This window comes from Pygocentrus nattereri, chromosome 23, assembly GCF_015220715.1.
Source record: "Pygocentrus nattereri isolate fPygNat1 chromosome 23, fPygNat1.pri, whole genome shotgun sequence".
Classification (NCBI taxonomy): domain Eukaryota; kingdom Metazoa; phylum Chordata; class Actinopteri; order Characiformes; family Serrasalmidae; genus Pygocentrus; species Pygocentrus nattereri.
In genome coordinates this window covers 17,800,967-17,828,389 of record NC_051233.1, presented here as the reverse complement: position 1 = coordinate 17,828,389, position 27,423 = coordinate 17,800,967, and the positions used below count along the sequence as shown (strand labels likewise).

The window sequence follows — 27,423 nt, the reverse complement described above, 5'->3', positions numbered from 1 at the left end:
GGTCATTGATATAGTATTCCTGTATTGTTCTAATCAAAGGTCAGAGACCAAACTTCATTTATTTTACATCAAAACAGCATTAAGTACAAAGTAATTAAATTTTTAGCAAAATCTATTATTATGTCAGTAGTCATTATGTCCACACTATGTCTTCTTTGCCGTTTCCATTCAAGTAATTGGGGATACATTTTTAGCAGGGATACATTTTTAGACATCCACAATTCAGTCCAAGTTGGTTGCATTTTCTGTTCTTCATCAAATAAATCCCAATTACACATTTAGAATCATCAGTCCATGTCTTACTTCATATCTTAATGTCCAGTTTTGATGTTCCAGTGCAGATTTTCCTCTTCTGTTTTATCTATTTCCTGTTCTCAGTAACAGCTTCTTCATTGCTAAAATCAAATCAAAATAAAAAATCCTTCCAGACCCATAGCATTGATTTTTTTTCCAGATATGAAGCAATGATGGAGTTTTTTTCTACTTTCAAAGATGAAAGCTTCAAACGCTGTTTATCTGCTACAGTTTTGTTGGTCTGTCTGTTAGTAATGCCCCCACCCCACACCAGACTTATTTTTCCTTTGACTTTTCCTCCAATGCAAGTGGATTATTTTATGTCTTATATCGCAATGTAAGAAATCAAAAGACAAAGGCAGCTGATGCCATTTAGCAGTTTATTAGGCAGTTGTGTGTAAAATGTTCTTTAAATACAATCAGGAAATTGACATTGGCCAACCTGAAAAACTGGGTCCCTTTCCACAAACCTCATCAAATGTTCAACAAAGTTTCTTTGAAGCAGTTAACACAAAAACACCAGATACTCTCCACCCGGGCATCACATGACACAGCAAATGCAGAGTGTGGAGATGTTAACAATGTGCTACATCAGGAATCACAGGCCGTACACTTAAGACACCTATTAGGATACTTCTTTAACCACACACTGCTAGTGGTACAATTCTCCTTTTGCAAAAAAAAAATATATATAGAAAAAGTAAATCCAAAATCAAATATGCTGGGTTTGTTATAATTCTCTTACTTGCACATGACATTTGTGGGTTTATTGCAACTGGTGTTCAGCACAGAAGTCATTTCATGAGATATGCCATATCACCCATATGAAAGGTTGTGTCAAGCACACCATAGTGGCCTAATGAACCAGGAATTTTACCATCTTTCAGGTCATTGCTGTCCTATAGGTCCCCCATGCAATGGAGATGCCATTTAACTTTCTAGTTAAACATACACTAACTGTTGTATGTCTTATCAAAACAATACATAAAGCAAATGGTTATTTTGGGTTAAACTCCTAATTAGGATTTTTAGACCTATCTAATTTTCCATGTTTATGGAAATACTTAAGACATGTTCTTCAAGTAAACCTTTGAGATGCAAAATACTAGAATGCTGAAAAGCATTTAAATGAATAAGTACCAGGCTCTTTATGCACTGCATTTTACATTTCCCCTCAGATTCTAGCAGGCCTGGGTAGTATGATGGTCCATGCCAGATGGTCTAGTTTTGTATTAGTTTACAAATGTAAAGCAGTTTAAGGATCTTTTTTGTGGTATGCTTGAATCATATGATGCATGCTATTTTTAGGCAAAGGTCTGTCTTTCCCCATTTTATTGTAATGGAGAGCATCACTTCAATGACACATTTGACCCGAGAAAAGAAACATGTAAAGAACGGACTATGCACCATGAAGCTCTGCAAAAGTAAGCAACCCCCACCCCCAGGAAAATTTGATAGTCAAATTTTATTTCTCATTAGGGCATTAGGAAAAAGGCAGATTTGAAGCTCATATGGACTTTCAATTTTAAAATGTCATGCATGCATTCACATGGCCATTAACAATTAATTACAAAACATCTTCAGTCTTCTTTCTCTATTGATTCTCTAATGATTAAATCAGTGCTCTAAGAAATATCACATTAAATATTTTTGCAAATAAGCATTTGGTTGGACACTTTATAATCACGATGGACCCAAACAAGACTCGCCTACAGTAACAGGCAGGGAGGCAGTGAAACTTCAGGAAAAGAAAAAAAAAAAAAGATTAAACAGGTCTAAGTGTCCAAATCTAACAACAAATAATTGTAATATGATTTGATCAATAATAATAAAAAAACCTCACTTTTTTCAGTTTTGGTTTTCAGCCCAGTGTGTCCAGCGTTTCAGTTGTGGCAAAGAATTTATTTTAATGCTTCAATAGCAACAGGCCAATTAAAGGTCCACATTTAGCTAATTTTCAGAGCCCGCAATGTAAACTGCATTTTTAAGTACTGCAACTGCTGTAGCAGTGCCCTCAGTTTCACACAATGGTTTTGGGGTGGAGACTTATATCATTCTTGGGGAAGCTTATAAGTGTGTGTTTTTTAATTCTGTACCACTATAAACAAAGCATTTTACAGCAGTTAAGTCACAAAATTGAAAATCCATTATAGCCAAGAACAAACTACTGCCTGTGTTCTGTTTAAGACATGTTTTAGTTCTCAGGACTTTTTTTTTTTTTTTTTTGAAAAATGAAATAATACAAGCTGAATTCAGTCAATTCATATACTTTTTTTTAAAGCAGATCTGGTTTGGTAAAACAACTGCAATCAAAAGTTTAAAAAAAATGGATAAAGCAGTGTATGGAATAAAACATCATACAGTGACAATCAACACCACTTCTTTAAAAAAAAATCTTTCAGTCCAGTATAATTATCTCTATATAAACTACCATCCCATTTAAAGCACTGATAAATATATATCCAAATGCATTATTTTTATTCTGTATGTACTTCTATTTATATATGTAAAATGTGAGCAATGGAAAGAAAATATGCTAACATGTGACAAATGGAAAAGAATATCAGGGCCTGCTCCTCAAAATCAGTGAGTCAAACATCACAAAAAAGAAAATGAGAAAAATGAAGTACCCCCCCACACCCCCATCTATGAAAACAGCAAAAGACAGGGTCATTGCACTTAGTCAGGATAAACAAGTTAAGATTGGTCCACTAATTAATTCACCCCCACCTCACCAAGTTGGCACCTCCTGTTAGGGGTTTGCTCATTAAGATGGCTCATTCTTAGATTTGCTTGCTCATTATAACAATGGCCAACAGAAACGTGAAAAAAACCTGTGCAAAAGTACTTTCTGCCTCATTCACTCTCTCGTGGTGCCATTGTGTACAGTACAGCTAGCTCAGTGTATAACTCTGACATTTAAATGCAGACATCAATATGCCTTACTCTCTGTAAGGAAACCATGGGCTGTCAAACAAACTCATCAGTAAAGAACTGTAAAACAATCTCTAAAAGAATATTCTATGGTTACTTTAAAGTGGCTTAGCAATCTTTCAGAGGTCTTGACATGAAAGACAGCTCCACCCACCCTTTCTCCAGCGCCTTATCTCTGCCTTCCCCTCCACGTCCACCAAAGAAACAGGCTGAAATTGATCATCTCAGTGCAACAAACCATTCAGCTTGTTCACGTGTTGGATGCATGAAGGCTTGAGTTGTCTGTTTGCATGCTTATTGCTCCAAAGACACAAAGAGAAAGAGAGAGATGCAGACAGGAAAAAGACAGAAACAGAACAAGAGAGAAAAGAGAAAGACAGATAAAACATGACACAAGGAGGTAGAAAGTCCAAGGAGAGAGAGAGGGGGCAAAAAAAAAAAAGTTAAAAAATACCAGGAGAGCGAGAGACAAGGCGTCAGAGAAGCTGCAAGTTATCGTGCCAGCAGCTTGATGAGGTTGGCGCACATCTCAAAGAACTCAATGGTGTGGCTGCCAGGCCGGGGGTACGACTCTCCTCCCGTCGAGTCCACTGAGGAGGTGAGTGAAGAGGTAAGAGAACCCTCAGCGTGCTTGCCTCCAGCCACTGGGGGTGTGGAGGGGGCAGAGCCGTCTCCCTTCCCTCCATCTTCACATTCACTTCTCTCGTTTTTGTCGTTCTTTAGAGCAGTCCGGTAGTTTCCCACTGAGCCAGATCGGTGAGGAGTGGCAGTGCCAGACTTTGTTTCCACAACATCATCTGAAAGAAAGAAGAGTGAGATAAAGGGCAGCAAGAAAGATGGAGAGATGAAGGATCAAAGTAAATACACAAGAAGTATTTCAAAAGATCGACAGAACCAATTAAGGCATACTGAAATCGGTTTCAGCTACATTAAAAGGTGCATTAGTCAGCTTTCTTTTTATTTTGGAAAATTTGCGGAACATGATAAAAATTAAAATAAATTTGGAAATGCTTTTCAAAGATGGAACATGGAACGATAAGACTGGATGCAGAATTAGCAACATTCTTCTTCTAGACAGGTATGTGAACTCAGTATGTATAAAGAGTATATTTAACAAATCAAGTACATAAATCTTTATTGCTCAGAGAGCCAAATAAAGTAATGCTTTGGATGAACAACCTTAATGGAGATGTATGTAATACTAGTAAACTGTTTCAAACTTTCTTGCAGTTAACAAATCTAAACACTTTTCCGTTCCACCACAAATGCTGTGCTATGTAAAGAAGTTATGTGCCTCATTACAGCTCGGTACGAAGAAAAACAGGACACTCTTGACTATCAAGTGGCACAATGATACAATCCGAGTGCCAAGTGTTTATAGGCTTATATAGACTTTGCGACCCCCCCATCCCCCCACCCAATTTAAAGTTCCAAAAAAATGTTCACCTACTTAGACATTGAAGGGTGAGTATCTTCAATTTTGACTCATGCACCTTAAAATTTGATCAATTCAGATCCTTTGTAAAGCCAATATGTCACTATGTTCTGTGCTGCAGTGAGGCATGTTGCAGAAGTTAAAAAACAGATGGTCAGCAATGAGGAGCTATTTCCAGGTGGAAAATGAAAACAGCTCAACTGCCCCTTGTAATACCTGTAGTGCGAATGTTTAGATGGTGGTTAATCAGTTAGGACTCTCCCAATCACACAATACCAACAGAGCTAGGAGGGCGAAAGCTAGCTCAGACTTCCTCAGAGTCCTGTGAAGAGCGAGGCAACTTGTGCTTTCTTGGACTCCAGGCTACGAAAGGCTGTAAGTTCGCATGTGTTTTAAAGGTAATTTACAAACAAAATAAATATCACATTCAGTTTACATATCAACAGACTACAAAAAAATATATCTAATGTCACTTTAACATGTGCAGACAAACCATACTGTAACTTTTTGCTTTTTACCATCTATGCTCCTGAAGTCCAGTAAGTAGGTCCTGCTGTCGACTTGATAGAGCTGCAGACTCATCTTGGTTTGCATGCCTGTAACTGGGTTCTTCCTCCGCACCCGCAGGTAATATGGATTAACCACCTGTCAAACCCACAAAAAGCACAAAAGTTAAGCTTTCCATTTCCATTTCCTTGGAAAAAAATGAATGAAGCAATGAATAAATAAATAATGAATCCACATTTCTCCAAATGATTTAGATATTTCTGGACAAAATAAGGTGCAACAGAGTCATAGCAGTCCTTTAAAAGTCTAAATGTACTCAGTACTTTGGCCATTTTTATATTTCATTAACAGTATGTCATTCAGCATCAGAAACCACATAGGCAAGTCAATGTGAGATTACAACTCAACAGTTTGAAGCAAGCATGTGATGATTTAGCCATGCAGTTTGCCATTACTTGTGGTTAGTTTTGCATTGAAAGTTGTGTAGCTATAGTACCTGCAAAGCAACTACAAAACTAAAGAAGCAAACTTGAAATCAAATGTCTTCTACTGACTTCATTTAGGGTTAAGGCAAACCTGTAAATATTATTTTGTTTTTACTATCACAATTGCTAATGCTATCATACATAATGTTACTTCATAATATTAAGTCACAACCCTTCATGACAAGCATATATATTTTTAGGTTCAATGTTGTTTTTTTAGCTGTCAAATGCTGATAAGAGAAGCAATGAAAGTTAAAATGAACAGAAGGGACACATACAGCTGACTTCCTTTACAAATGGGGGGGGTGCGACTAGAAAATAGGGAAGAAAAAAAAAAAAGGAAATGGGGCAATACAACCTGTGCAAAAACTATGGCACATTTTGTATTTTGTATTGTAAGGTTTTTTCCCCTTTTTTTGTAACAGAACATTTGCAGAAACCTGTCATATTAAAGTTCCCTGTAGGGAATCTGTTCATCTACAAAACATGTCATCTATTCAAACGTTTGTATAGGACTGTATATATGAAAATTACTTTCTACCTAACCGGCATACAAATAGAAAGGGAATCCTGATGCCTTTAAGGAGATGGCTACTTCTGAAGCTGACTCTTTTGACAGTAAATGTGTCAGTGTGCTTGTTGTATGGTTAGCTAACTAATTATAATGCCTGTCGGAAGCTAAGGAATAACATTCCACAAGAGTGAAGGTGGAACTTGACCCCCTGAGCAAGAAGCACAGCCCATGCAGCTGAACAAAGCAATGCACTGTTAATGTTTATAGGGGAAAAACAAGAGCTACCCCTATCTTTTCTCCTCCCTTATATTTTCTCTGCATTTCTTTTCCCTGACTATATAAATATCTCACTGCATTCTATTTATTTACTACATTTACCTTTTTGTCTAACACTTATCATTTTTATTACCATTGTAATGACCATGTTTTACTACACTGTGATGTCTTTCTTACCATGTTTTGGATTTTTGTTTTATTTGAGCATCTCTGTGCTGCAACTTCTACATGGCACATACATCTGTATTTTAAAAGAATATTTTTTTTGGCAGAAAATCTGATTTAGCTATACAATTTTCTACTTAGCCCTGATGTATTCGATCAGCTAAGACACGATTGGTGTTCAAATTTTGCTTCATTAGATCAGTGCTGGAACTGAGGCTAATGTTGCTCTCAAAACTACAAGTCACCCAAATCTTCATTCCCAAAATTTCACTCAACCCACTCACAAAGCATCATTGTCTTCATTAAATTTGTGCAGGCTTTTTGATATGGTTTAGGACACAGTAAGACTATAAAAATAAGTAAAACTGCACTGTATAGCTGCACTCCACAGGCAGACATTTTAGACAGTGGAGTTCCTTGGAACTCAACTCCCCTGCAAGTCTGTCAAACGGATATATGGACCATGGATTAATTTCATGATTTCTGTTGTTTTGATTTTTAAACATATATATTCAGTTTGAAAATTCAAAATAAATATTTATAAGAAAGAAATATGAAGAATCTCAAACACAATCAGTGGCATCCATAGCTAGTTTGTTTGGACATCAGGCAAGTCTTGGCTGATTAACATCTATGATGAAAAACTAAAATAAAGTTCTTCATGTAAACATAAATTGTAATAAACACTATATATACAGCTGCTACACTTATTTGCACATACACACGTGTAACTTTAATTTTATTTCAACTTTGCACATACTGTACACTTTTTGCTTTTACCTTTTACTACGTTTTTTTTTAGAGTTATTCTTATATTTTCTTTTTTTTATTCTCTTAAGAGTATATATGGTGAATGGAGGAACAGCAAAGTAAGAATTTCATTGTAAAGTGCAACTGCCTGTTCTGCTGTGCACATGACAATAAAACTCTTGAATCTTGAATTCTTGAATACTATTTTACTGGATAGAAGTATCAGATTCATTCTAAGGATTTGGCAAAAGGTTTATGGCTTACCTTCCACTCATAATCCAACTGCTTCATAGCTCGACACACCTCACTCATGATATCATTGGGTCGGCTCTGGCTGCGAATACCCAAGTGCCACTTGGCCCGACGGACACCCATGTGCTTCGACTTCTGGGGGTTGAGTTCATCCAGTGTGTGTCGCGGCCGCGGCTGGGCTTCCGCCACCAGGAATGGCACTCGCTCTGGGTGAGGCTTGGCATGGTGATGTGCAGGCAGGTCATCCAGGAAGGAATCAGGAGGGCTGGAGGCTAAGTAGAAGTCTTTGGCTTCGCTCATAATGCGCCGGTTGTCAATGATCAGATGGTATGCTACAGCTAAAGGGTCCTGGTGATTACGACTGTTTGGAGATAATATTAATAAATAAATTATATATATATATATATATATATATATATATATATATATATATATATATATATATATACATATATACACACACACACACACACACACACACACACACACACACACACACACACACACACAGCTCAAAAATATAAAGGGAACACTTAAACAACACAATATAACTCCAAGTAAATCAAACTTCTGTGAAATCAAACTGTCCACTTAGGAAGCAACACTGATTGACAATCAATTTCACATGCTGTTGTGCAAATGGAATAGACAACAGGTGGAAATTATTGGCAATTAGCAAGACACACTCAATAAAGGAGTGGTTCTGCAGGTGGGGACCACAGACCACTTTCTGGCTGATGTTTTGGTCACTTTTGAATATTGGTGGTGCTTTCACACTCGTGGTAGCACTAGACGGACTCTACAACCCACACAAGTGGCTCAGGTAGTGCAGCTCATCCAGGATGGCACATCAATGCGAGCTGTGGCAAGAAGGTTTGCTGTGTCTGTCAGCGTAGTGTCCAGAGGCTGGAGGCGCTACCAGGAGACAGGCCAGTACACCAGGAGACATGGAGGAGGCCATAGGAGGGCAACAACCCAGCAGCAGGACCGCTACCTCCGCCTTTGTGCAAGGAGGAACAGAAGGAGCACTGCCAGAGCCCGGCAAAATGACCTCCAGCAGACCACAAATGTGCATGTGTCTGCACAAACGGTTAGAAACCGACTCCATGAGGATGGTATGAGAGCCCGACGTCCACATACGGGGGTTGTGCTCACAGCCCAACACCGTGCAGGACGCTTGGCATTTGCCAGAGAACACCAGGATTGGCAAATTTGCCACTGGCACCCTGCTTCACAGATGAAAGCAGGTTCACACTGAGCACATGTGACAGATGTGACAGAGTCTGGAGCCGCCGTGGAGAGCGATCTGCTGCCTGCAACATCCTTCAGCATGACTGGTTTGGCAGTGGGTCAGTAATGGTGTGGAGTGGCATTTCTTTGGAGGGCCGAACACAATACTGAGCCTCATTTTGACTTGTTTTAAGGACATCACATCAAAGTTTGATCAGCCTGTAGTGTCTTTATCCACTTTAATTTTGTTTGTGACTCCAAATCCAGGCCTCCATTGGTTAACAAATTTGATTTCCATTGATGATTTTTGTGTGATTTTGTTGTCAGCACATTCAACTTTGTATTCAACAAGTATTCAAGGAGAATATTTCATTCATTCAGATCTAGGATGTGTTATTTGAGTGTTCCCTTTATTTTTTTGAGCTGTGTGTGTGTGTGTGTGTGTGTGTGTGTGTGTACACACACACACACACACACACACACACACACATCTGCATTTCTCATCTTTATGTACAATAAATGTGGCATAATTGCAGGTAATCACATCACTCAAGATGTTCAAATGTTATGTTCACGTGTGCAAATACTAGTATCTTCCTATGAAATAAAAAAAAAAGAACAACAGGTGTTTAAAGTGGCAGTAAATTAGTTTTTTCTGTGACTGAGGGCAACTCTTAACCATCACTGGGCACAGGCCTATTTACAAAGCACCAACACTAGACAGCTGACCTCAATGAAGAAGCGTAATAATATTACAAAAGTAAAATAGAAATTAAAGCAGGGCCAATGGAAAACTGACAAATATTAACAACAGCGAAAGGAAATTACATAGGGAAAGAGGCAAATACCAAAAGAAAAATAAGGGAACAAAAAATAGATGAAAAAATGGGGACAGTGTCGAGCAAATACAATGAACTGAGGACAATGAACTGCTTATTACCATATTTCTACCTGTATAATGTAAATGTCTTATACAGTTATTTCCATTAAAATAATCCAGAAATATCTCAAACACACCTGTAAAGGCAGTTGAGCACCTCCTCCTCAGTGCACTCAAACTTCTCACACACTTCCTTCAATGCTTCCTCGTCAATCATGGTGGTACTATACGAAGCATCTTCTGGAAACAGATACTTAGGTAGGTCCTCTTTAAACCACTCGTCCTCCCTGAGAAAACAGGGAAAAGGATAGAAGCACAGTCTTACAGTCTTTATAGACGTCAGACAACACTACATACATATAAACAAGTGTTAATGTGTTTGAAAAGCTCCTGTGGAGAGACAGAAATCTGACCGGATTTCTTTAATGGTGGCTCTCTTCATGGGGTCCACCTGCAGCATGTGTTTGAGCAGGCTGATAACAGATGGGTTCAGGTACTGCGGCGTGAAGAAGATGCCATCACAGATCTTCTTGAAGAGTGTTGGCACATGGTCATCATCGAAGGGCAATGTCCCGCATAGCAGAGCGTAGAGGATCACCCCACTGCTCCAGATGTCCACTTCAGGACCCGCATATAACCTTAACGTGAAAAGACCCGGGTCAGCCAAGAGACAGTTCATAAATATTTAGGTAATGTCACAGGACGTAGGGCAGGCAACAGAAAAAAGTCAAGAGGAACTGTTATCTTAGAATGATTTTTAAAAGATTAACAGCACCACACAAAGCAAAGTCTAAATCAATGGCCAGAAAGAGGGCTAGTAGAGGGCTAGAGAACTGCCAAATGCAGCAGTTAATTGAGGGAACGGAAGAAACAGGAAAGTGCTCCATGGGGGTGATGGAAATTATTTAATACAAATGAATATTGTACCTTCCAGAGATGACCTCTGGAGCTGCATAATTAGGGGAGCCACAACTTGTCCGTAGAAACTCACCATCTGACATCATATTTGACAACCCTAGATAAAAGGATTACAAAGTTAGCTGAGTTTGACCACTTTTCATTAGCTTTAACAGCAAAACATATTTAAAATGAAAATACAGTCCTACACAAAACCACTAGTGACATTTCAAAACATTGTAAAGTTGATTTTCTAAGTAAAATGGCTAATTTCAGTGCACATTTCTATTTATTTGAAAATATTGGGGAAAAAAAATCTTCTGCACAGGCCACATTTTATGTTTCATTTTGCCCACCCAGTATGTTAAATTCAGCAAATAAACAGTAATTGTGCACTGCAGTGTGCAAAAGTGTGTTCTCTGTGGAGGCTGTGTACTTATTTTCACTTAGAAAATCAACAAAACATAATTTGGTAACAAAACTTTATTTACACAGGGTCAGGAATGCTGGCAACAAAGAAAACATAAAAAATGTGCAGATAAACATGTACTCCAGGAGCGTCGTAGCTACAAAACAAAATTAAAGAAGCAATGAAACTTGTCTTGACTTAATTTACCACTTTTAAGGTAAGGAGCAAAACTGTAAATTTATTTTAAAACTGTAAAAATGTTTTGCTAAAGGTTTGTTTTAAAAGGAATGTCAGCGCTTTTTTGCCTACCAAAGTCAGCAATCTTGGCATTCATATGAGCATCCAGCAAGACATTCTCTGGCTTGAGGTCTCTGTGCACCACCATGTGTCTGTGGCAGTAGTCCACTGCTGAGATGATCTGCTGGAAGAGACGTCTGCTCTCCTTCTCATCCAGCTGGTAAGGAACAGAACATTAAGAACATTGACAAAAATTGTCATAATAATTCTGTACCACTTACACTCTCCTTTTCCTTTTCCAGTGAAACCAGGAAGAATTAATACTAACATCAAATTTCACCACATCAGCTAATACAGAATACAAACAGTAGTCTAAAATATTTTTAAACAGAACAAGTGTGTGAAGATCAAGCTCAACTTTAAACACGCTTAATTTTTTTGTCATTATATATATATATAAAGTTTATGTCCCTAAATATATATAAAGTTTATGTCCCTATATATATATATATATATATATATATATATATATATATATATATATATATATGTAGTCGCATGTGAAGATATGGGCATCGCTGGTCAAATGACGTTTGTCAAATGCAATACATCTAGAGCGATCACACTTCTGCACATTTTAATGGTCAATCATGGTCCATTTGCTGAATTTATCTTACTGGGGGGAACAAAATCAATCATGAAATGCAAGGCCTGTTAAAAAGTTACAGCTTATTTTATATTTTATGCTTTATTTTTTCCCCCCAATTTATTAAAGTCAGAAAATACATTTATATTGTGCACTAAAAGTTAAAGAAAAAAATCATATTTAAGTTTGATCCTTGTAAAGTTTTTTTTTTTTACTTCGTAAATCAACAAAACATAAAATTTGACTGAAGAGTGTTCATACTTTTGCATATGTATTTTAAAAGGATCAATATCCGTTGATGTTTGCGTGATTCGTTTTACACAATCATTTGGCAATCTCTCTTTAATCTTTTGATTTAAACATGATGTTATTACTTTGAGATCTGTTGAGATCTGGATGGAGGAGGTTGTCTCCTCTCTTAAGCACAAGTTCCAGCACACAGAATGGAGTATGTTTGCAGCCCAGGCCACCACAGACACTCATATTAACAATAACATTTATAGCAACTCTGTCCTGCAACATATCAAAAGCTGGGTGGAGACAGTGACAACTCACAAAATAATAAAAACCTTCCCCAATCAAAAACATATTTCAAAGGCTAAACAGTGTTACAAACAGCATGTTGAAGAACACGTCAAATCCTCCGACCCCCAGCGTATGTGGCAAGGCATACCGTATATTACTGACTTCAAAGCATCCAGTACTGTGCAGCGTAGCAACTGTGCCTCACTCCCTGATGAGCTCAACCACTTCTATGTTCGCTTCGACAGGGAAAATAAGGTGGTCTTCTTCAAAACAGATTTACCACCTGATGAGCAGCCACTTATACTCTTCACCACGGATGTCTGTCACACTCTAGGCAAGGTGAATGCATGAAAGGCAGCCGGCCCTGATGGAGTACCTGGCTGTGTGCTTAGAGTCTGCGCTAAGCAGCTGGCTGGAGTCTTCGCAGACATTTCCAATCTGTCGCTGGCCCAGGTGGCTGTCCCAATCAGCTTTAAGACAACCATCATTGCGCCTGTGCCAAATCATGACTGCTTCACCCCTGAATGACCTTCACCCTGTCACACTCACCTCCATCATCTCCGAGTGCTGTGAAAGACTAGTTTGAAGTCCTGTCTGTCTGCTACACTGGACCCACACCAGTTTGCCTACTGCTGCAACAGGTCAAAGGAGGACAACATTTTTTCTGCACTGTCAAACTTATTTGTCAGAATGCTGTTCATTGACTTCAGCTCAGTATTTAACATGCTGATCCCCTCCAGGCTCAACTTAAAGTTTAACCAGCTTGGTATCAGCACATCTCTCTGCAATGGGATTCTGGACTTCCTGACAGACCTCTGCTAAGATAAACAAACTCTTCTCCTCCCCATCACCCTAAACACGGGCGCGCCACAACTCAATGGGCGTGTCCTGATGATTTTATTGCGCTATTCATTTTTGTACAGCCTATTAGTATTACTGCATTTCATTTGCACATTCTATTACTGCAATATTCATATTTGCAGTTACTGTATATGTTCCTACTCTGCATTCTCTTCATTTTACATATGCTCCTCTCACAGTACATACATCTACGTTTGCATTCTCTCTGCTCACTCTGTACGTAAGTGTATGTATTTATACAGTGGGGCAAAAAAGTATTTAGTCAGCCACTGATTGTGCAAGTTCTCCATCTTAGAAAGATGAGAGAGGTCTGTAATTTTCATCGTAGGTACACTTCAACTATGAGAGACAAAATAAGAAAAAAAAATCCAGGAAATCACAATGTAGGATTTTTAAAGAATTTATTTGTAAATTATGGTGGAAAATAAGTATTTGGTCACCCACAAACAAGCAAGATTTCTGGCACTCACAGACGTGTAACTTCTTCTTTAAGAAGCTCTTCTGTCCTCCACTCTTTACCTGTATTAATGGCACCTGTTTGACCTCGTTATCTGTATAAAAGACACCTGTCCACAGCCTCAAACAGACAGACTCCAAACTCAACTATGGCCAAGACCAATGAGCTGTCGAAGGACACCAGGAAGAAAATTGTAGATCTGCACCAGGCTGGGAAGAGTGAATCTACAATAGGCAAGCAGGTTGGTGTGAATAAATCAACTGTGGGAGCAATTGTAAGAAAATGGAAGACATACAAGACCATTGATAATCTCCATCGATCTGGGGCATCACGCAAGATCTCATCCCGTGGGGTCAAAATGATCATGAGAACGGTGAGCAAAAATCCCAGAAGTACAAGGAGGGACCTGATGAATGACCTGCAGAGAGCTGGGACCAAAGTAACAAAGGCTACCATCAGTAACACACTACGCCGTGAGGGACTCAAATCCTGCAGTACCAGGCGTGTCCCCCTGCTTAAACCAGTACATGTCCAGGCCCGTCTGAAGTTTGCCAGAGAGCATATGGAAGATCCAGAAGAGGATTGGGAGAATATCATGCGGTCAGATGAAACCAAAATAGAACTTTTTGGTAAAAACTCAACTCATGTTTGGAGGAAGAAGAATGCTGAGTTGCACCCCAAGAACACCATACCTACTGTGAAGCATGAGGGTGGAAACATCATGCTTTGTGGCTGTTTTTCTGCAAAGGGGACAGGACGACTGATCCGTGTTTAGGGAAGAATGAACGGGGCCATGTATCGTGAGATTTTAAGCCAAAACCTCCTTCCGTCAGTGAGAGCATTGAAGATGGAACGTGGCTGGGTCTTCCAGCATGACAATGATCCCAAACACACTGCTCGGGCAACGAAGGAGCGGCTCCGTAAAAAGCATTTCAAGGTCCTGGAGTGGCCTAGCCAGTCTCCAGACCTCAACCCCATAGAAAATTTGTGGTGGGAGTTGAAAGTCCATGTTGCCCAGCGACAGCCAGAAACATCACTGCTCTAGAGGAGATCTGCAGGAGGAATGGGCCAAAATACCGGCTACAGTGTGTGCAAACATGGTGAAGACTTACAGGAAATGTTTGACCTCTGTCATAGCCAACAAATGTTACGTTACAAAGTATTGAGTTGAACTTTTGTTATTGACCAAATACTTATTTTCCACCATAATTTACAAATGCATTCTTTAACAGTCCTACAACGTGATTTCCTGGATTTTTTTTTTCCTCATTTTGTCTCTCATAGTTGAAGTGTACCTGTGACAAAAAATTTGAGACCTCTCTCATCTTTCTAAGTAGGAGAACTTGCACAATCAGTAACTGACTAAATACTTTTTTGCCCCACTGTACTTGCAATATCCATATTTTATATACCACTCCACTGTCCTTAACTATACATATTGTAATCACAGCATTGCATCACAGTTACTTTCCTGCACTTTATTTGTAAATAATACTGTATTTTGCACTTCTGGTTAGATGCTAACTGCTTTTTGATGGCTCTGTACCTGTATTCTGTGCAATGTCATAGTTAAATCTAATCTAATATACACTATATTGCCAAAGGTATTCACTTACCCATCCAAATGACTGGATTCAGGTGTTGCAATCACTTTCATGGCCACAGGTGTATAAAACCAAGCTCCTAGGCATGCAGACTGCTTCTACAAACATTAGTGAAAAAATGGGTTGCTCTCAGGAGCTCAGTGAATTCCAACGTGGTACCGTGATCAGACGCCACCAGTGCATGAAAGTCCAGTCATGAAATTTCCTCGCTACTAAATATTCCACAGTCAACTGTCATAGGTATTATAACAAAGTGGAAGTGATTTGGAATGACAGCAACTCAAGCCACAAAAAGGTAGGCCATGTAAAATGACAGAGCAGGGTCAGCAGATGCTATGGCACATAGCACACAGAGGTCACCAGCTTTCTGCAGAGTCAATCACTGCAGACCTCCAAACTTCATGTGGCCTTCAGATCAGCTCAAGAACAGCATAGAGAGCTTCATGGAATGGGTTTCCATGGCCGAGCAGCTGTATCCAAGCCTTACATCAACAAGCACAATACAAAGCGGTGAATGCAGTGGTGTAAAGGGCCGCTACTGGACTCTAGATCAGTGGAGATGTGTTCTCTGGAGTGACAAATCATGCTTCTCCATCTGGCAATCCGATGGAGGAGTCTGGGTCTGGCAGTTGTCAAGAGAACGGTACTTGTCTGACGGTATTGTTCCAAGCGTAAAGTTTGGCGAAGGGGGGATTATGGTGTGGGGCTGTTTTTCAGGAGTTGGGCTCGGGCCCTTAGTTCCAGTGAAAGGAACTCTTAATGCTTCAGCAGACCAAGTGATTTTGGACAATTTCATCCTCCCAGCTTTGTGGGAACAGTTTGGGGATGGCCCCTTCCTGTTCCCACATGACTGCGCACCAGTGCGTAAAGCAAGGTCCATAAAGACACAGATGAGTGAGTTTGGTATGGAAGAATTTGACTGGCCTGCACAGAATCCTGACCTCAATCCGACAGAACACCTTGGGATGACTGCGAGGCCTTCTCATCCAACATCAGTGTCTGACCTCACAAATGCACTTCTGGAAGAATGGCCAAAAATTCCCATAAACACACTTCTAAACCTTGTGGAAAGCCTTCCCAGAGGAGTTAAAGCTGTTACAGCTGCAAAGGGTGGGCCGACATCATATTAAACCCTATGAATTAAGAATGTCACTCAAGTTCATATGCGTGTGAAGCCAGATGAGCAAATGCTTTTGGCAATATAGTGTATGTAATTGATCTCTGTTTTTCAGCCCAGTATGGTGCATCACTCAAAAAGCAATCTAGACTGAAACACAACTGTATGGACTGGGGACTGAATGGAATGTTTAAAAAGTAAAACAATCTTTAAGTACCACATTGAACTCTTTTTATTTACTTAAAAAAGTCTTCCATGATATGGACCCTTTAAAAGGCGAGAGATAAAATCATACCTTTCCATTTTTGCAAATGTAGTCAAAGAGTTCTCCTCCAGAGACATATTCCATAACCATAAATATGTCTGTTGGTGTGCTAATCACTTGGTACCTGCAATCACACAAGTAAAGAGAATTGTAATAACACACTCAGAATCCTAAACTGAGGAAAGACAGATATATTCAATGACTGCACAATTTGGTTATTATATTAAATATTTGTTGCACTAAAATATATAGTTCTTGCATGTTCATGTCACAATTCTTGACAAATAAAGCAAGAAGCTGCGGCAAAAAATAATTAGATTACTTCTATAACGTATAATCTACTAAATGTTCTCTCCACAATGCTCGATAAATGTTATTTTATTTTTATGGTAATGTTATTCAAAGTATATATAGTATTCAAACAATGTTCACCACATTGATAATATAATAATATATTATTATATATAATATATTGGTAATATAAAGACACAGACAATAATATATTATTATATACAATATATTGGTAATATAAAGACACATTCTAATACACAATCACAATGTACCATACACTCTCAAAAAATAGTATTGTTATTTTTAAAACACATTAATTAAGAAAATATGGCACAAAAAATGTTGAGAGAGCACCCACTGGACCTCACACACCTACAGATCATACTGTGATTTTATCACAATTTCATGTGTGCAATATGATCAACACTCCAAGTGCAATATATTGTTAAATATCTCTATAGTTTAAATACTCTTGAGCTTTCTATTTACAATTGTTTATATTGTAACTCCTCACCATCCCTTGCATGATATAAAACAGTACTTCATGTGCAATACTCCATGTGAATTTCAGGCAAAATATCCTTACAATGTAAATATCATAGCTTTTTTATTTCTTTATAGTTATTTATTTTGTTTTTCTTTGTGAAGGATAGTTTATGTTTTTTATATTTAGTTTTAATATTTCTATATAGTGACATGTAACAAACTGTAAAAACCTTAAGTAATTAACAAGGTTAATTACTTGCTTGTTAATTCTCTTCTTGTTACTTTCTCTTTTTTTTTCATTGCTGTCCCTTTGCTGCTGTAACACTTAGGATTTCCCCGTTGTGGGACTAATAAAGGACTTATCTTAAAGTAACAGTACCATTTAAGTAACTAAGTAATTAAGCTAAAATCAAGTGTAGCAATCCTACAAGTGTAGCAGGACGTCTGTGAAATATTTATGACAGCTGAGTTACAATCACTGATTGACTAGCACTGGATTTACTTATTTCAGTTTATTATTCAATCAATCAACCTTTATTTTGACTCGGAAGTACATTGAGGGCAACCCTCATTTTCAATGTAGCCGAGCATTTACAAAAACAGGGATTGACATGACAAAGAAAATAACAACTACATTTAATCATTTTAAATTAAAAGAAAATTTTAAATAACAGTGAATAAAAGATAAAAGTAGATAAAAAATAGAAGTTGAGATTTAAATGGTAAGAAATTAAGATCAAAAATAGATAAGAAATGAGTAAGGTAATAATACAATATCACAAATTAAAAAAGTAATGATAAAAAAAACTTTAAAATAAAATGAGAGGAAATAAATAAATAAATAAAAAGAGTTAAAAAACTAAGGAGAAATAATACAAAAATAAAAGTTACGAATAAATATGATTAAGTAAATCAGGTACAGGCTGTCTGTAGGTGGTTTGATATTAAAAGTTTAAAATGACTGAGTGATACCAGTGACCTGAGTTTTAGTGTTTCCTGTAGTGAATTCCAGCTCACTGGTGCACTGTGACTAAAAGCAGATTTTCCCAGTTCAGTAAAAACTCTTGGTACCTGGCAGCTGATCCAATTACTAGAGCGAGTCTGATAATTACTGTTATTTGTAATCATCAATGAAGTGATATATTCTGGCAAATGACCTGAGAGTGTCTTATAAATAAAAATCAACCAATGTGTTTCCCTTCGTACCGTTAAAGAGGGCCACCCAACTTTCGCATACAGCTCACAGTGGTGAGTTCTGTACGGGTTCTGTATTATTAACATTATTAAAGTCTTTTGTCTCAAATGCTGCAATGCAGGCTCTGCAATCAATAACAGTTTGAATCTAATGATCTTATGGAACAAATTTAGAGACTTTTTGATACAGGTGTGGACATGGTCATAACAGACATTCAGGCCACGTTAAAACATTGATCTTTTTGTGCTTTTTTTATGATTTTTCAAGGACTGTGGGGGTAAGACTATTAACTCCCCCCCTTGCCAAGTCACTGCACTGCCTGTTACCAAAACAAACAATTAGCCAGCTAGGATCGCTGACACTAAAAGATGAGACTGGATAGGGGTGATATGAAAACACTGACTTGCAATCAGAAGCAATCAGAATGCAAGACTTGAGCTTAATATTTTGGGGTAAATAAGACAATTCATTTAACACAGCCTGGACTATCCTGGACTATCCTGAACCATTTCATTTCAGTAAACCATTTCTAGATGTACCGGAAGACACTAACTACGTAGCAGTCTTTTTCCTCCAAGTCCTATCATACTGTAATATTGGCTTCAGCTCAGTGTTTTTGCTATAAACTGGTACGATAAATATTTTGTGATTTATTTTTGTGACAGCTCTTAATTTTAAAAAGCTATTTCGATAACTAATAATACTAGTTGATATAATTTAAAATCATTAAAATGAGGTTTAGACAGCTTTACTGACTGATACTATCTAAATTCTCCGTATTTTTCTTCAAAGAAATGTTAACAAATTACCTCTGCGATAAATACGTGTTAAAATGTGTAAGAAGTAAGTAATGAGTGCCAGTTTAGTAATCTTCAAAAAACAGCCTGAAAATTAACCCTCAAAAAAACAATGTGTTATGCCCTTTCCTGTAACATAAAACAAGACGCTAAACATAGGTGCCTTATTTGCGGCATATCACCTATACTGGTAAACCCACAGGACCTCAAAATTGAACTCAATGCAATACCATCAGGCAATCAATATACTGGTTGGGACCTTTCATAAACAAACACTTCACTTTATCTGACCTATTTATGCTGAATTTCTTTTACTAGAAGAGGTCCGGCAATGTAATTTGTATGGGAAATTACTGGCTTATACGTAGAGGATCAAGTTTCTGTGCAATGTCTCAAGATTACTTCTGACAGGGCAGAACAAAATGCCATAGCCCAGACACTCACTTCATTGTTAAGGTAAGAACTAAACCAATCCAAATAAACAAGCAACTGAAATTAACTAGCATTAGGCCTCTTGGAATGGGCTCGTTCAACTTAATTGTGAACCCATCACTTAAAGGTATTTTTTAAATTATGGTAGCCCTATTTTGAGCAGAAGGATAAAGCAACTGTGCCAAGAGGGCCACTGGCCTTGTCTACTGGTTACCAAAAAACAGAGGTACCAATGTCTATTACTAGGATTTGTTATAACATTACCATGAGGCCAATTCGAAGAGTACTATTACAGAAGGAGCGTGTTCTTCTTCCAAAAGCCACAGACATGGCATATTTATATCAGATTAAAATCACAAATCATAATCAAAATTAATCCAGCTCAAAGACAGCTTTGGTGTCATTTTGTCTTGCTTGGTTTACTGCTTGGATCCTAGGCAATTTGTCAAACCTAAATCTAAATAGGATTTTTGATGGTTACCACTGGCTTGGTCCATATCCACAAAAACAAGCCATAATAATATGATATATAGCCAGCAGTCAACCATCTGATGTGATGCAGCCTTAAACTAGCTTACATTACAGATACTATATTGTATTGTTATGCAAACAGAGCATTACTTGAAGCAAATAGTTCTTCCAAGCTGTTGTCCTGACCCTTCAAAGGAGAAAAAACCCAATGCCCTCTCCTCTTTTCCACTTCTTTTGCCCCTCTTTTGAAAAGCCATGAGAAAACCGCTGGCTTGGTCACTGGGGAACCAACCCCCGGAAATACACAGGGGTGGAAATTACTCTCATGTACTGATTTGTCTTGTACTAATAGGGGGAGAATAGAGAATGTTGAAGCTCAAAAACACCTTCCAAACCAAACATGGTATGAACTATAAAATCAAAGTAAGGAAAGGTTAGGCATTTTTAGGATTTAGGGAGGATAACATGCCCATGTACTTGTGCTTAAAGGGGCTAAAATGTTCCACTGCAGCTCTCTGCAGCTCTATACTTCTGACACTGTACCAAACCCCAAGGAGCATCATCCACTGCAGCAGAGTTTAAGCACACTAACAGCAAGGATGAATCAGCAAAAGAGAAAGGGGGGCCTTAATGTGACTAATTGGGTGAGTCAGAGTACATTAAGCAGCAGGAGAAGATTCAAATTGGAGGTTGAAAATGAAGGGAAAGTGAGAGCAAAAGAAGGCAAACGAGATCCAAATAAAAAGAAGCAGGGCTCGCTTTATTAAGCCTTGTCCATCACATCACTTAGATGTAGCTGACAAGCTGTCAAATGTAATGTTTTAACCCGCTTATCAGTCAAGTCAAAACAGCAAGTAAATCCAATTAGTTCTTACTCACGTCAATATCGTTGCTGTCAGAACAAAACCTCATATCTTTAAAAGAAAAGCGACAATATTAAGTCTACACAAACTCTGATCAGAATCAGAGACACGTCACACACATTTAATAGATTCATATCAACTTAATTAAGCCCAATCCAATCCTTTCTTAAGGATATTTCATTTTGTTGCACTCCACTTACCCTGGGGTGAGTGAAATATTCACATTTATATTACAACATTTTCCACCATTTATCTGGGTTATAAGTTTCTACCAGTCAAAACCACATACAACTAGAATAAATACAAAAAACAAATATTGTGAAGCATAAGAAAAATGTATTGTTTTCCAAGAAGTAAAAGAAGTGAGAAAGAACACAGGCTTGGTTCTGTGGACTCCTCAATGCCCTCAGCCATTGCATGGATTTGTTGAATTTCATCAGCAGCACACCTGATTAAATGAAGCACTAAGTGCACACTATACACTAACAAAAACACAAAGTGGTTTTACTGTAGCACTATAGACTTTAAAGTATCTGTGTGCACTTTGTGGCTGTATAAGATCTGGTTAGATCTGATAGGTCAATATTATATAGGTTAGGTCAATATTAATTCATTCAGAACATGACTAGGGCAAAAAAAAACAAAACCCTTGATCAGGACATCCCTAAACAACACTCAATCAAAGAGATAAGCACATGCAGACAGCATACTTTCACTCAGGTAAAGTAGAAAAGCACAGCCAATCTGATCTAAGCTTTCCCGCTATCAAAACTTAGCCCTACTTGTCTAGGTACTGGCCTTTAAACTGAACTTCCACTGCTGCCATGCTTGATACTCACAGTTTAATTATGTGCGGGTGCCGGAAGAGCTTGAGGTTCTGGATCTCACGACGAATCTTGCCCACCACATCCAGACTGCGGATCTTTTGCCTGTTCAGGATCTTTACAGCTACTTGATGTTTTGTCAACTCATGCTGGCCCACTACAGGAAGAGAATTAGAAAGGCAAATATTAGATTCCCTCCATATTAAAAAAAAGCATCACATATTCAGTGAATACATCCAAACAACTTAAAAACGTACCAGCAAAACAGCAGTGCCATGTTTTCAAAGCCTACGAAAAACTAGGATATCCCGACCCTGCTTTTTCAGCCCCCAGTGCGATTTGAGTACCCTAATGTTGAGTTTTTGCCAAAATCGATGGCTCAGGTTTGACAGCTATGATTTTCATATTTTTAATAGATCATTTTTGATATATGCATAATCACATTCAATTTAGTTTTTGTGGACTATTTATGTGAATTAATAATTTTATATAGTAAGGAATACACCGTGAAATCATATTTCTCTAGTGGTCACCTACTCCTTTCTCTTAGTTCGATAGTGCTGCTGAATGGCAATTTTAACCCAGAAGCTGCACACAGCACTGCTGCAGATAAGCAGAACATTTCAGTGACTTTTATTTTTAAGCAGTCATGACTCGATTGATAAGTTCATTATGGCTTTTATTAATCAAATTAATCCTTTTCTTTAAAAGTGCAGCTAGTATTCTGTCAATAAAAGGGACTTTTATCGAGGGCATCACAGCAGACCATGCACATTGTCAGTGTCTCCAAAAACCCTGGAGAACTTCTTCCATAAAGTCAGTTTTTAGAGACCTAAAACTCAGTTTTCATGCCGGTGGGAGGCCAAAGCACAGAGGGGTATATTTAAAAAAAAAAAAAAAAAAAAAGCATCTCCGCTCTGATAACAGATAAGTGTAACTTAGCACTGCTGTTTAGATGAAAATGGAGCCACACAGTGTTTATTTTGCTAAAATAAAACATAACTATCAGAAAGACAACAGGTTATTTTAAGCTTTATTTAATTGATATCCAATTACTTAAAACATGTCTGGATTGGCCTTGATCCCGATCCATTGGATCAAATTAGGACATCCTTAATAAAATCTCTGAAAACATATTTAATTCAATGTCAATAAATAATTTAGGAAGGAACAAGAAAACAAATCAAACAACTGTTAAATAAATTAATAAAACTGACATAATGGACTGATAACTAAAACTGATCTAAATACACAAAGTATGAATGCTTTATAATACAAACAGTCTCTCACTGTTCTAGAAGTACTGATGATACCTATGATAATACTCACAAAGCATATTGTGGTGTAATTTTCTACAGTGATGATAATTGCTGGCCCTTAACTAAGAACACACCTCAGAATATGTATCAGATTTTTAGTGTTAGAGGCAAGATGGAATTAACAATGACTAGCATTGTAAAAATAAGAGGTTGAGTTCAATTACTACTGTAAATTGCAAATGACAGGAAGAAGAAATGCTTATGGCTGGATGGGTTACTGTCTCACAATGTGGCAGAAAGATGTACCGCTCTGAACAAGACATCATAGGAGAATTATTTTGGCAACAATGTCTTGCACAATGTGATAATGACAAAAGACTACAATTACTGCATTCCATTTAGCAGTGTGCTTCTAATCTGTAGAAGGACAAATGCAGATAGGTAAATAGACAAGGAGAGAAACAGAGAGAGAACAAGAGAAACTGCTCAAACAAATTGTTCATATTGATTTAACGAGTCCTCAGGTAATGCATTAACCTGGCAGGCAGTCAACCACAGCGGAGTGAGTCAATATAGAGGGTAAATGGCCTACAGTTTGCACAGCCTATTGAAGAGCAGAACCAGAATACAGAATACAGATTCTATAAGCAAATATAGGCCAATGTAATTATCATTGAAATTAAGACTCAATGGTAATGGTATGGCAATGGTAAACACCAAATCATGATGTAAACCACAATCTGGATAAAAATACCAATCTAGATGGTTTAAAATGATCAAACATGTTTATTTATATTTCAATCTCAAGGCTCTCAAAAACACCATAAGTAAAGATGCATAGTAGCTTTAACAAATGTAATACAGCTTTATTAAATCTCAAATATTAACTAAATATTTATGTTTTTAAATATACCTTTTTAGGTTGATTACTATAACCCTACTTTTATGTACAGATTATCAAGACATTTAATGTCCAAGCTACATAGGTAGTCGGTATATCAGTGGGCCAATAAGTAAGCTTGTTACAAAGTCTACATTGCTGATTGGCTTGTCTAAACTACAGTCAGTTAGTATGCATGTTATTACCATCATCACTTCTTAATTAATCTGCCATTCATTGTGTTCAGTAAATATATCCACTTCCAGAAACTACACACACTCATTTCCTTTTTAAGCCACATTACCGTTTGGTTTGTAATTTAAAACATGATTTTGAAACACTCTCTTCCAGGAGTCTGAACAGAAGTCAAGGTATTGGTATTGGCACCGCAAAATGTACTGATAATAACAAACTTATTTGCAGTATGCAAGGTTGCACCTCATATTAAAATAATTATTAATATGTTTATCAAAAGAATAGCTGAGTAATAGGTAATAAGCTCTTTCATGGCTATACTGGATGCAATCAATATGCCATCAAAGTTTCGAAAGTATTTTTACAATATCTGTCTCAGAGCCTTAGCTTCAAGTTATTGTAGTTCTGTTACAGGTTAAAAAGAAGAAGTGGCTCAACATCCAGTCTGTAATTTCCTCAGTTACAAGCCTCAATCTTACTGAGATCACAAATGTAATATGGCCTAGCAGACAGTTGTCATCAGCACTGCAATGAGAAGTAATGCCATGGTAGCAAATGACTGCACCTAACAGCAGGATATACAAAGAGAACAGTCAACCTAGAATTTCATACAGGCTTTAACAGCTAGAGAGAAGTACTGCACTGCTGAAAATCTAGCACTTTAAAGCTAACAGATCTCCATTCATAAGCATATTTCACAGGTATGGACTGATTTTAAACTACAGATAAGCAAACCCATCCTCTGGTCTCTTTGCAGAATCTGATTTATACTGCCAAAAATTACATACGTTTATCTAAGCCTTGTCCTCTTTAACAAGCAATAAATATTCTTCAGTCTACAGTCTATTTCTAAAGCATGAAATGATGTGGTTGTAATTTGTTACTTTTCAAACCCGTCACCGCAGTAGACTTCCTACGCTTCCAATTTAATCAGTCTTCGGTAGTATTTTAGCTAGCACTGAAAGTATGAACTGAAAATACTGTGAAAACAACACAGAACAAAATTTAACTGTGAATTACGCCAAAACTAAATTTGACAGCATACCAATTCCAGTTTGAAATATATTTTTTCTCAGGGAAAGCAAGATATCACTCAGTAACAACGTTTATTTCTTTTACACTAAAGAAGAAGAGTTTATTTTGAAGTTAGAAATTGTGGATTTCTTAAATGTTCGAATCTGTATGCTGGAAAGTCATCATTTGTTTCCACACCTGGATCCTTCACACCTAATAACGCTGAAAGACGCATATACATTAAGTTACAATATCAAGGCTTGAAAAAAGGTTGGAGTGAAAAATAAATCACAGTAGAAGTGGCAAAGGCGTTCACTGATTAAAGGAGAGCAAATGAGACCGAAAGAAACCCCAACTCGTCCTTGTCGTTCTGCGAATTCCCCACTGTACACCAAAGGTTTTTAGCCCTTTCTCCTTGAAAAGCACAAAACAGCAACAGCATGCCAAAACTCCTGTGGGAGCTGAACACATATGTGATCACTGAAAGGCTTTTATAAATACCTTTTACAAGGACTTTCCTTTCGAGTAGCTATCTACCGGAAAGGACTTTGACTTCATACAAATAAACAACCTGTCATAAAGTTGACAACCGTTTGACTTACAAGCGAGCTAAAGAACATTAGGCACGTTTCACGGAAACATACAACGGTCATATGCCGTAAAACCAATAACAAAGATCAACGACACTGCCAGAATAAAATGTAATTGTTATTTTTGTCATAATAAGCCAACTAATCGAGCTAATCTTAGCTATTAAAATACTACAAGTCAGTTTCGTTTTAGCTGAACCGCCTCGCAGCTGTCAAACAATAACGTCAAGGTGAAAACCTGTCAACGATTTTCATTTCAACAATTCAAAACACGATGCCTTAAAAAATAAACCGAAGTTACACGGTTTGAAATCCCACTTCCAGCCACTTGAGCCGTGCTTACCGTTAGGATACTCCACAGCCAGCTGGCTAAAAAGATAAAGCTAGCATAAGTTAGCAAGCTCGCTAACTTACTAGCATATGAATTACGAAGCGGCAGTCCGGCATAAAATGAGGTAAAAACTGAAACATTACATGTTGCATTAAATCCCAGGCAGACATCTTAATGTCCACAGTGTTAACGCCCAAGCTAGCTAACTTCCTAATATGCTTCAACAAGGCTGAAACGCATGAGCTACTTGGCTAACGATGGCTAACTCGTTAGTTTCCCCACCTGAAGCCTCACTGACATCATCCGGACGGTGCCATTAAAAGACGAACCAACAAACCAGCAAGGAAAACTACCTTTAACTTTTCCAAACGTCCCCACTCCTAGAGTGTCTCCGAGAATGTAATGCCCGATTTTTACTCTGCCTTCATGTTTGGGTTTGTCCGTCGCCATCTTCCCCACGTAAGCCCGTCTGAGGCAGCGGGGCTGTGCAACGGCGGCGTGGATCTGTGCGGCGGCGGCGGCGGAGAGCGGAAAGCGATTGCTGAGCTACAGCGGAGCCGGTCTGTAACGAGCGCCGCCCACTGTAGTCAAACATTACGGCACTACAGGACGGAGACGGAAGGGGGCGTACAACTGCATGTCCCAAGCGAATCCCTATACTATGTTCCAGCAGAACAGGAGGTAGCAGTTTCAGCATTGAACTGAGACGAGCGGCTAAGCCAAAGATACATATATGTCTGTCTATGGGCTAAGCAGGGAAATCGCTAATTAGACATGCTGTTGAAAATCGGTATCACTTAATTTTATTTTTAGAAAATACAAGAATATTCACACCACATTAATTAAAATTCAATGTTATCCAGCTGAGGTGGTTCGGGCGTCTGGTTAGGATGCCTCCTGGACGCCTCCCTCGGGACGTGTCACAGGCAAGTCCACCTGGGAGGAGACCCCGGGGAAGACCCAGGACACGCTGGCGTGAGTATATCGCCCAGCTGGCCTGGGAGCGCATCGGAATCCCCCTTGGAGAGCTAGTGGAAGTGGCTGGGGAAAGGGAG

General features: G+C 38.1%; 1 protein-coding gene across 1 annotated transcript; it reads right to left on the bottom strand.

The window, feature by feature from the left end:
* Positions 1-657: 657 nt before the first annotated feature.
* Positions 658-26,929, bottom strand: prkaa1 (protein kinase, AMP-activated, alpha 1 catalytic subunit). Its single transcript, XM_017703905.2, has 10 exons — positions 26,722-26,929; positions 22,115-22,256; positions 16,771-16,864; positions 11,338-11,482; positions 10,650-10,737; positions 10,136-10,360; positions 9,860-10,009; positions 7,625-7,973; positions 5,182-5,308; positions 658-4,025 (listed from the first exon to the last, which is right to left on the bottom strand). Exons 1-10 carry the CDS (start codon positions 26,816-26,818, stop codon positions 3,721-3,723), a joined length of 1,722 nt encoding a protein of 573 aa, XP_017559394.1. The 5' UTR covers positions 26,819-26,929; the 3' UTR covers positions 658-3,720.
* Positions 26,930-27,423: the final 494 nt, after the last annotated feature.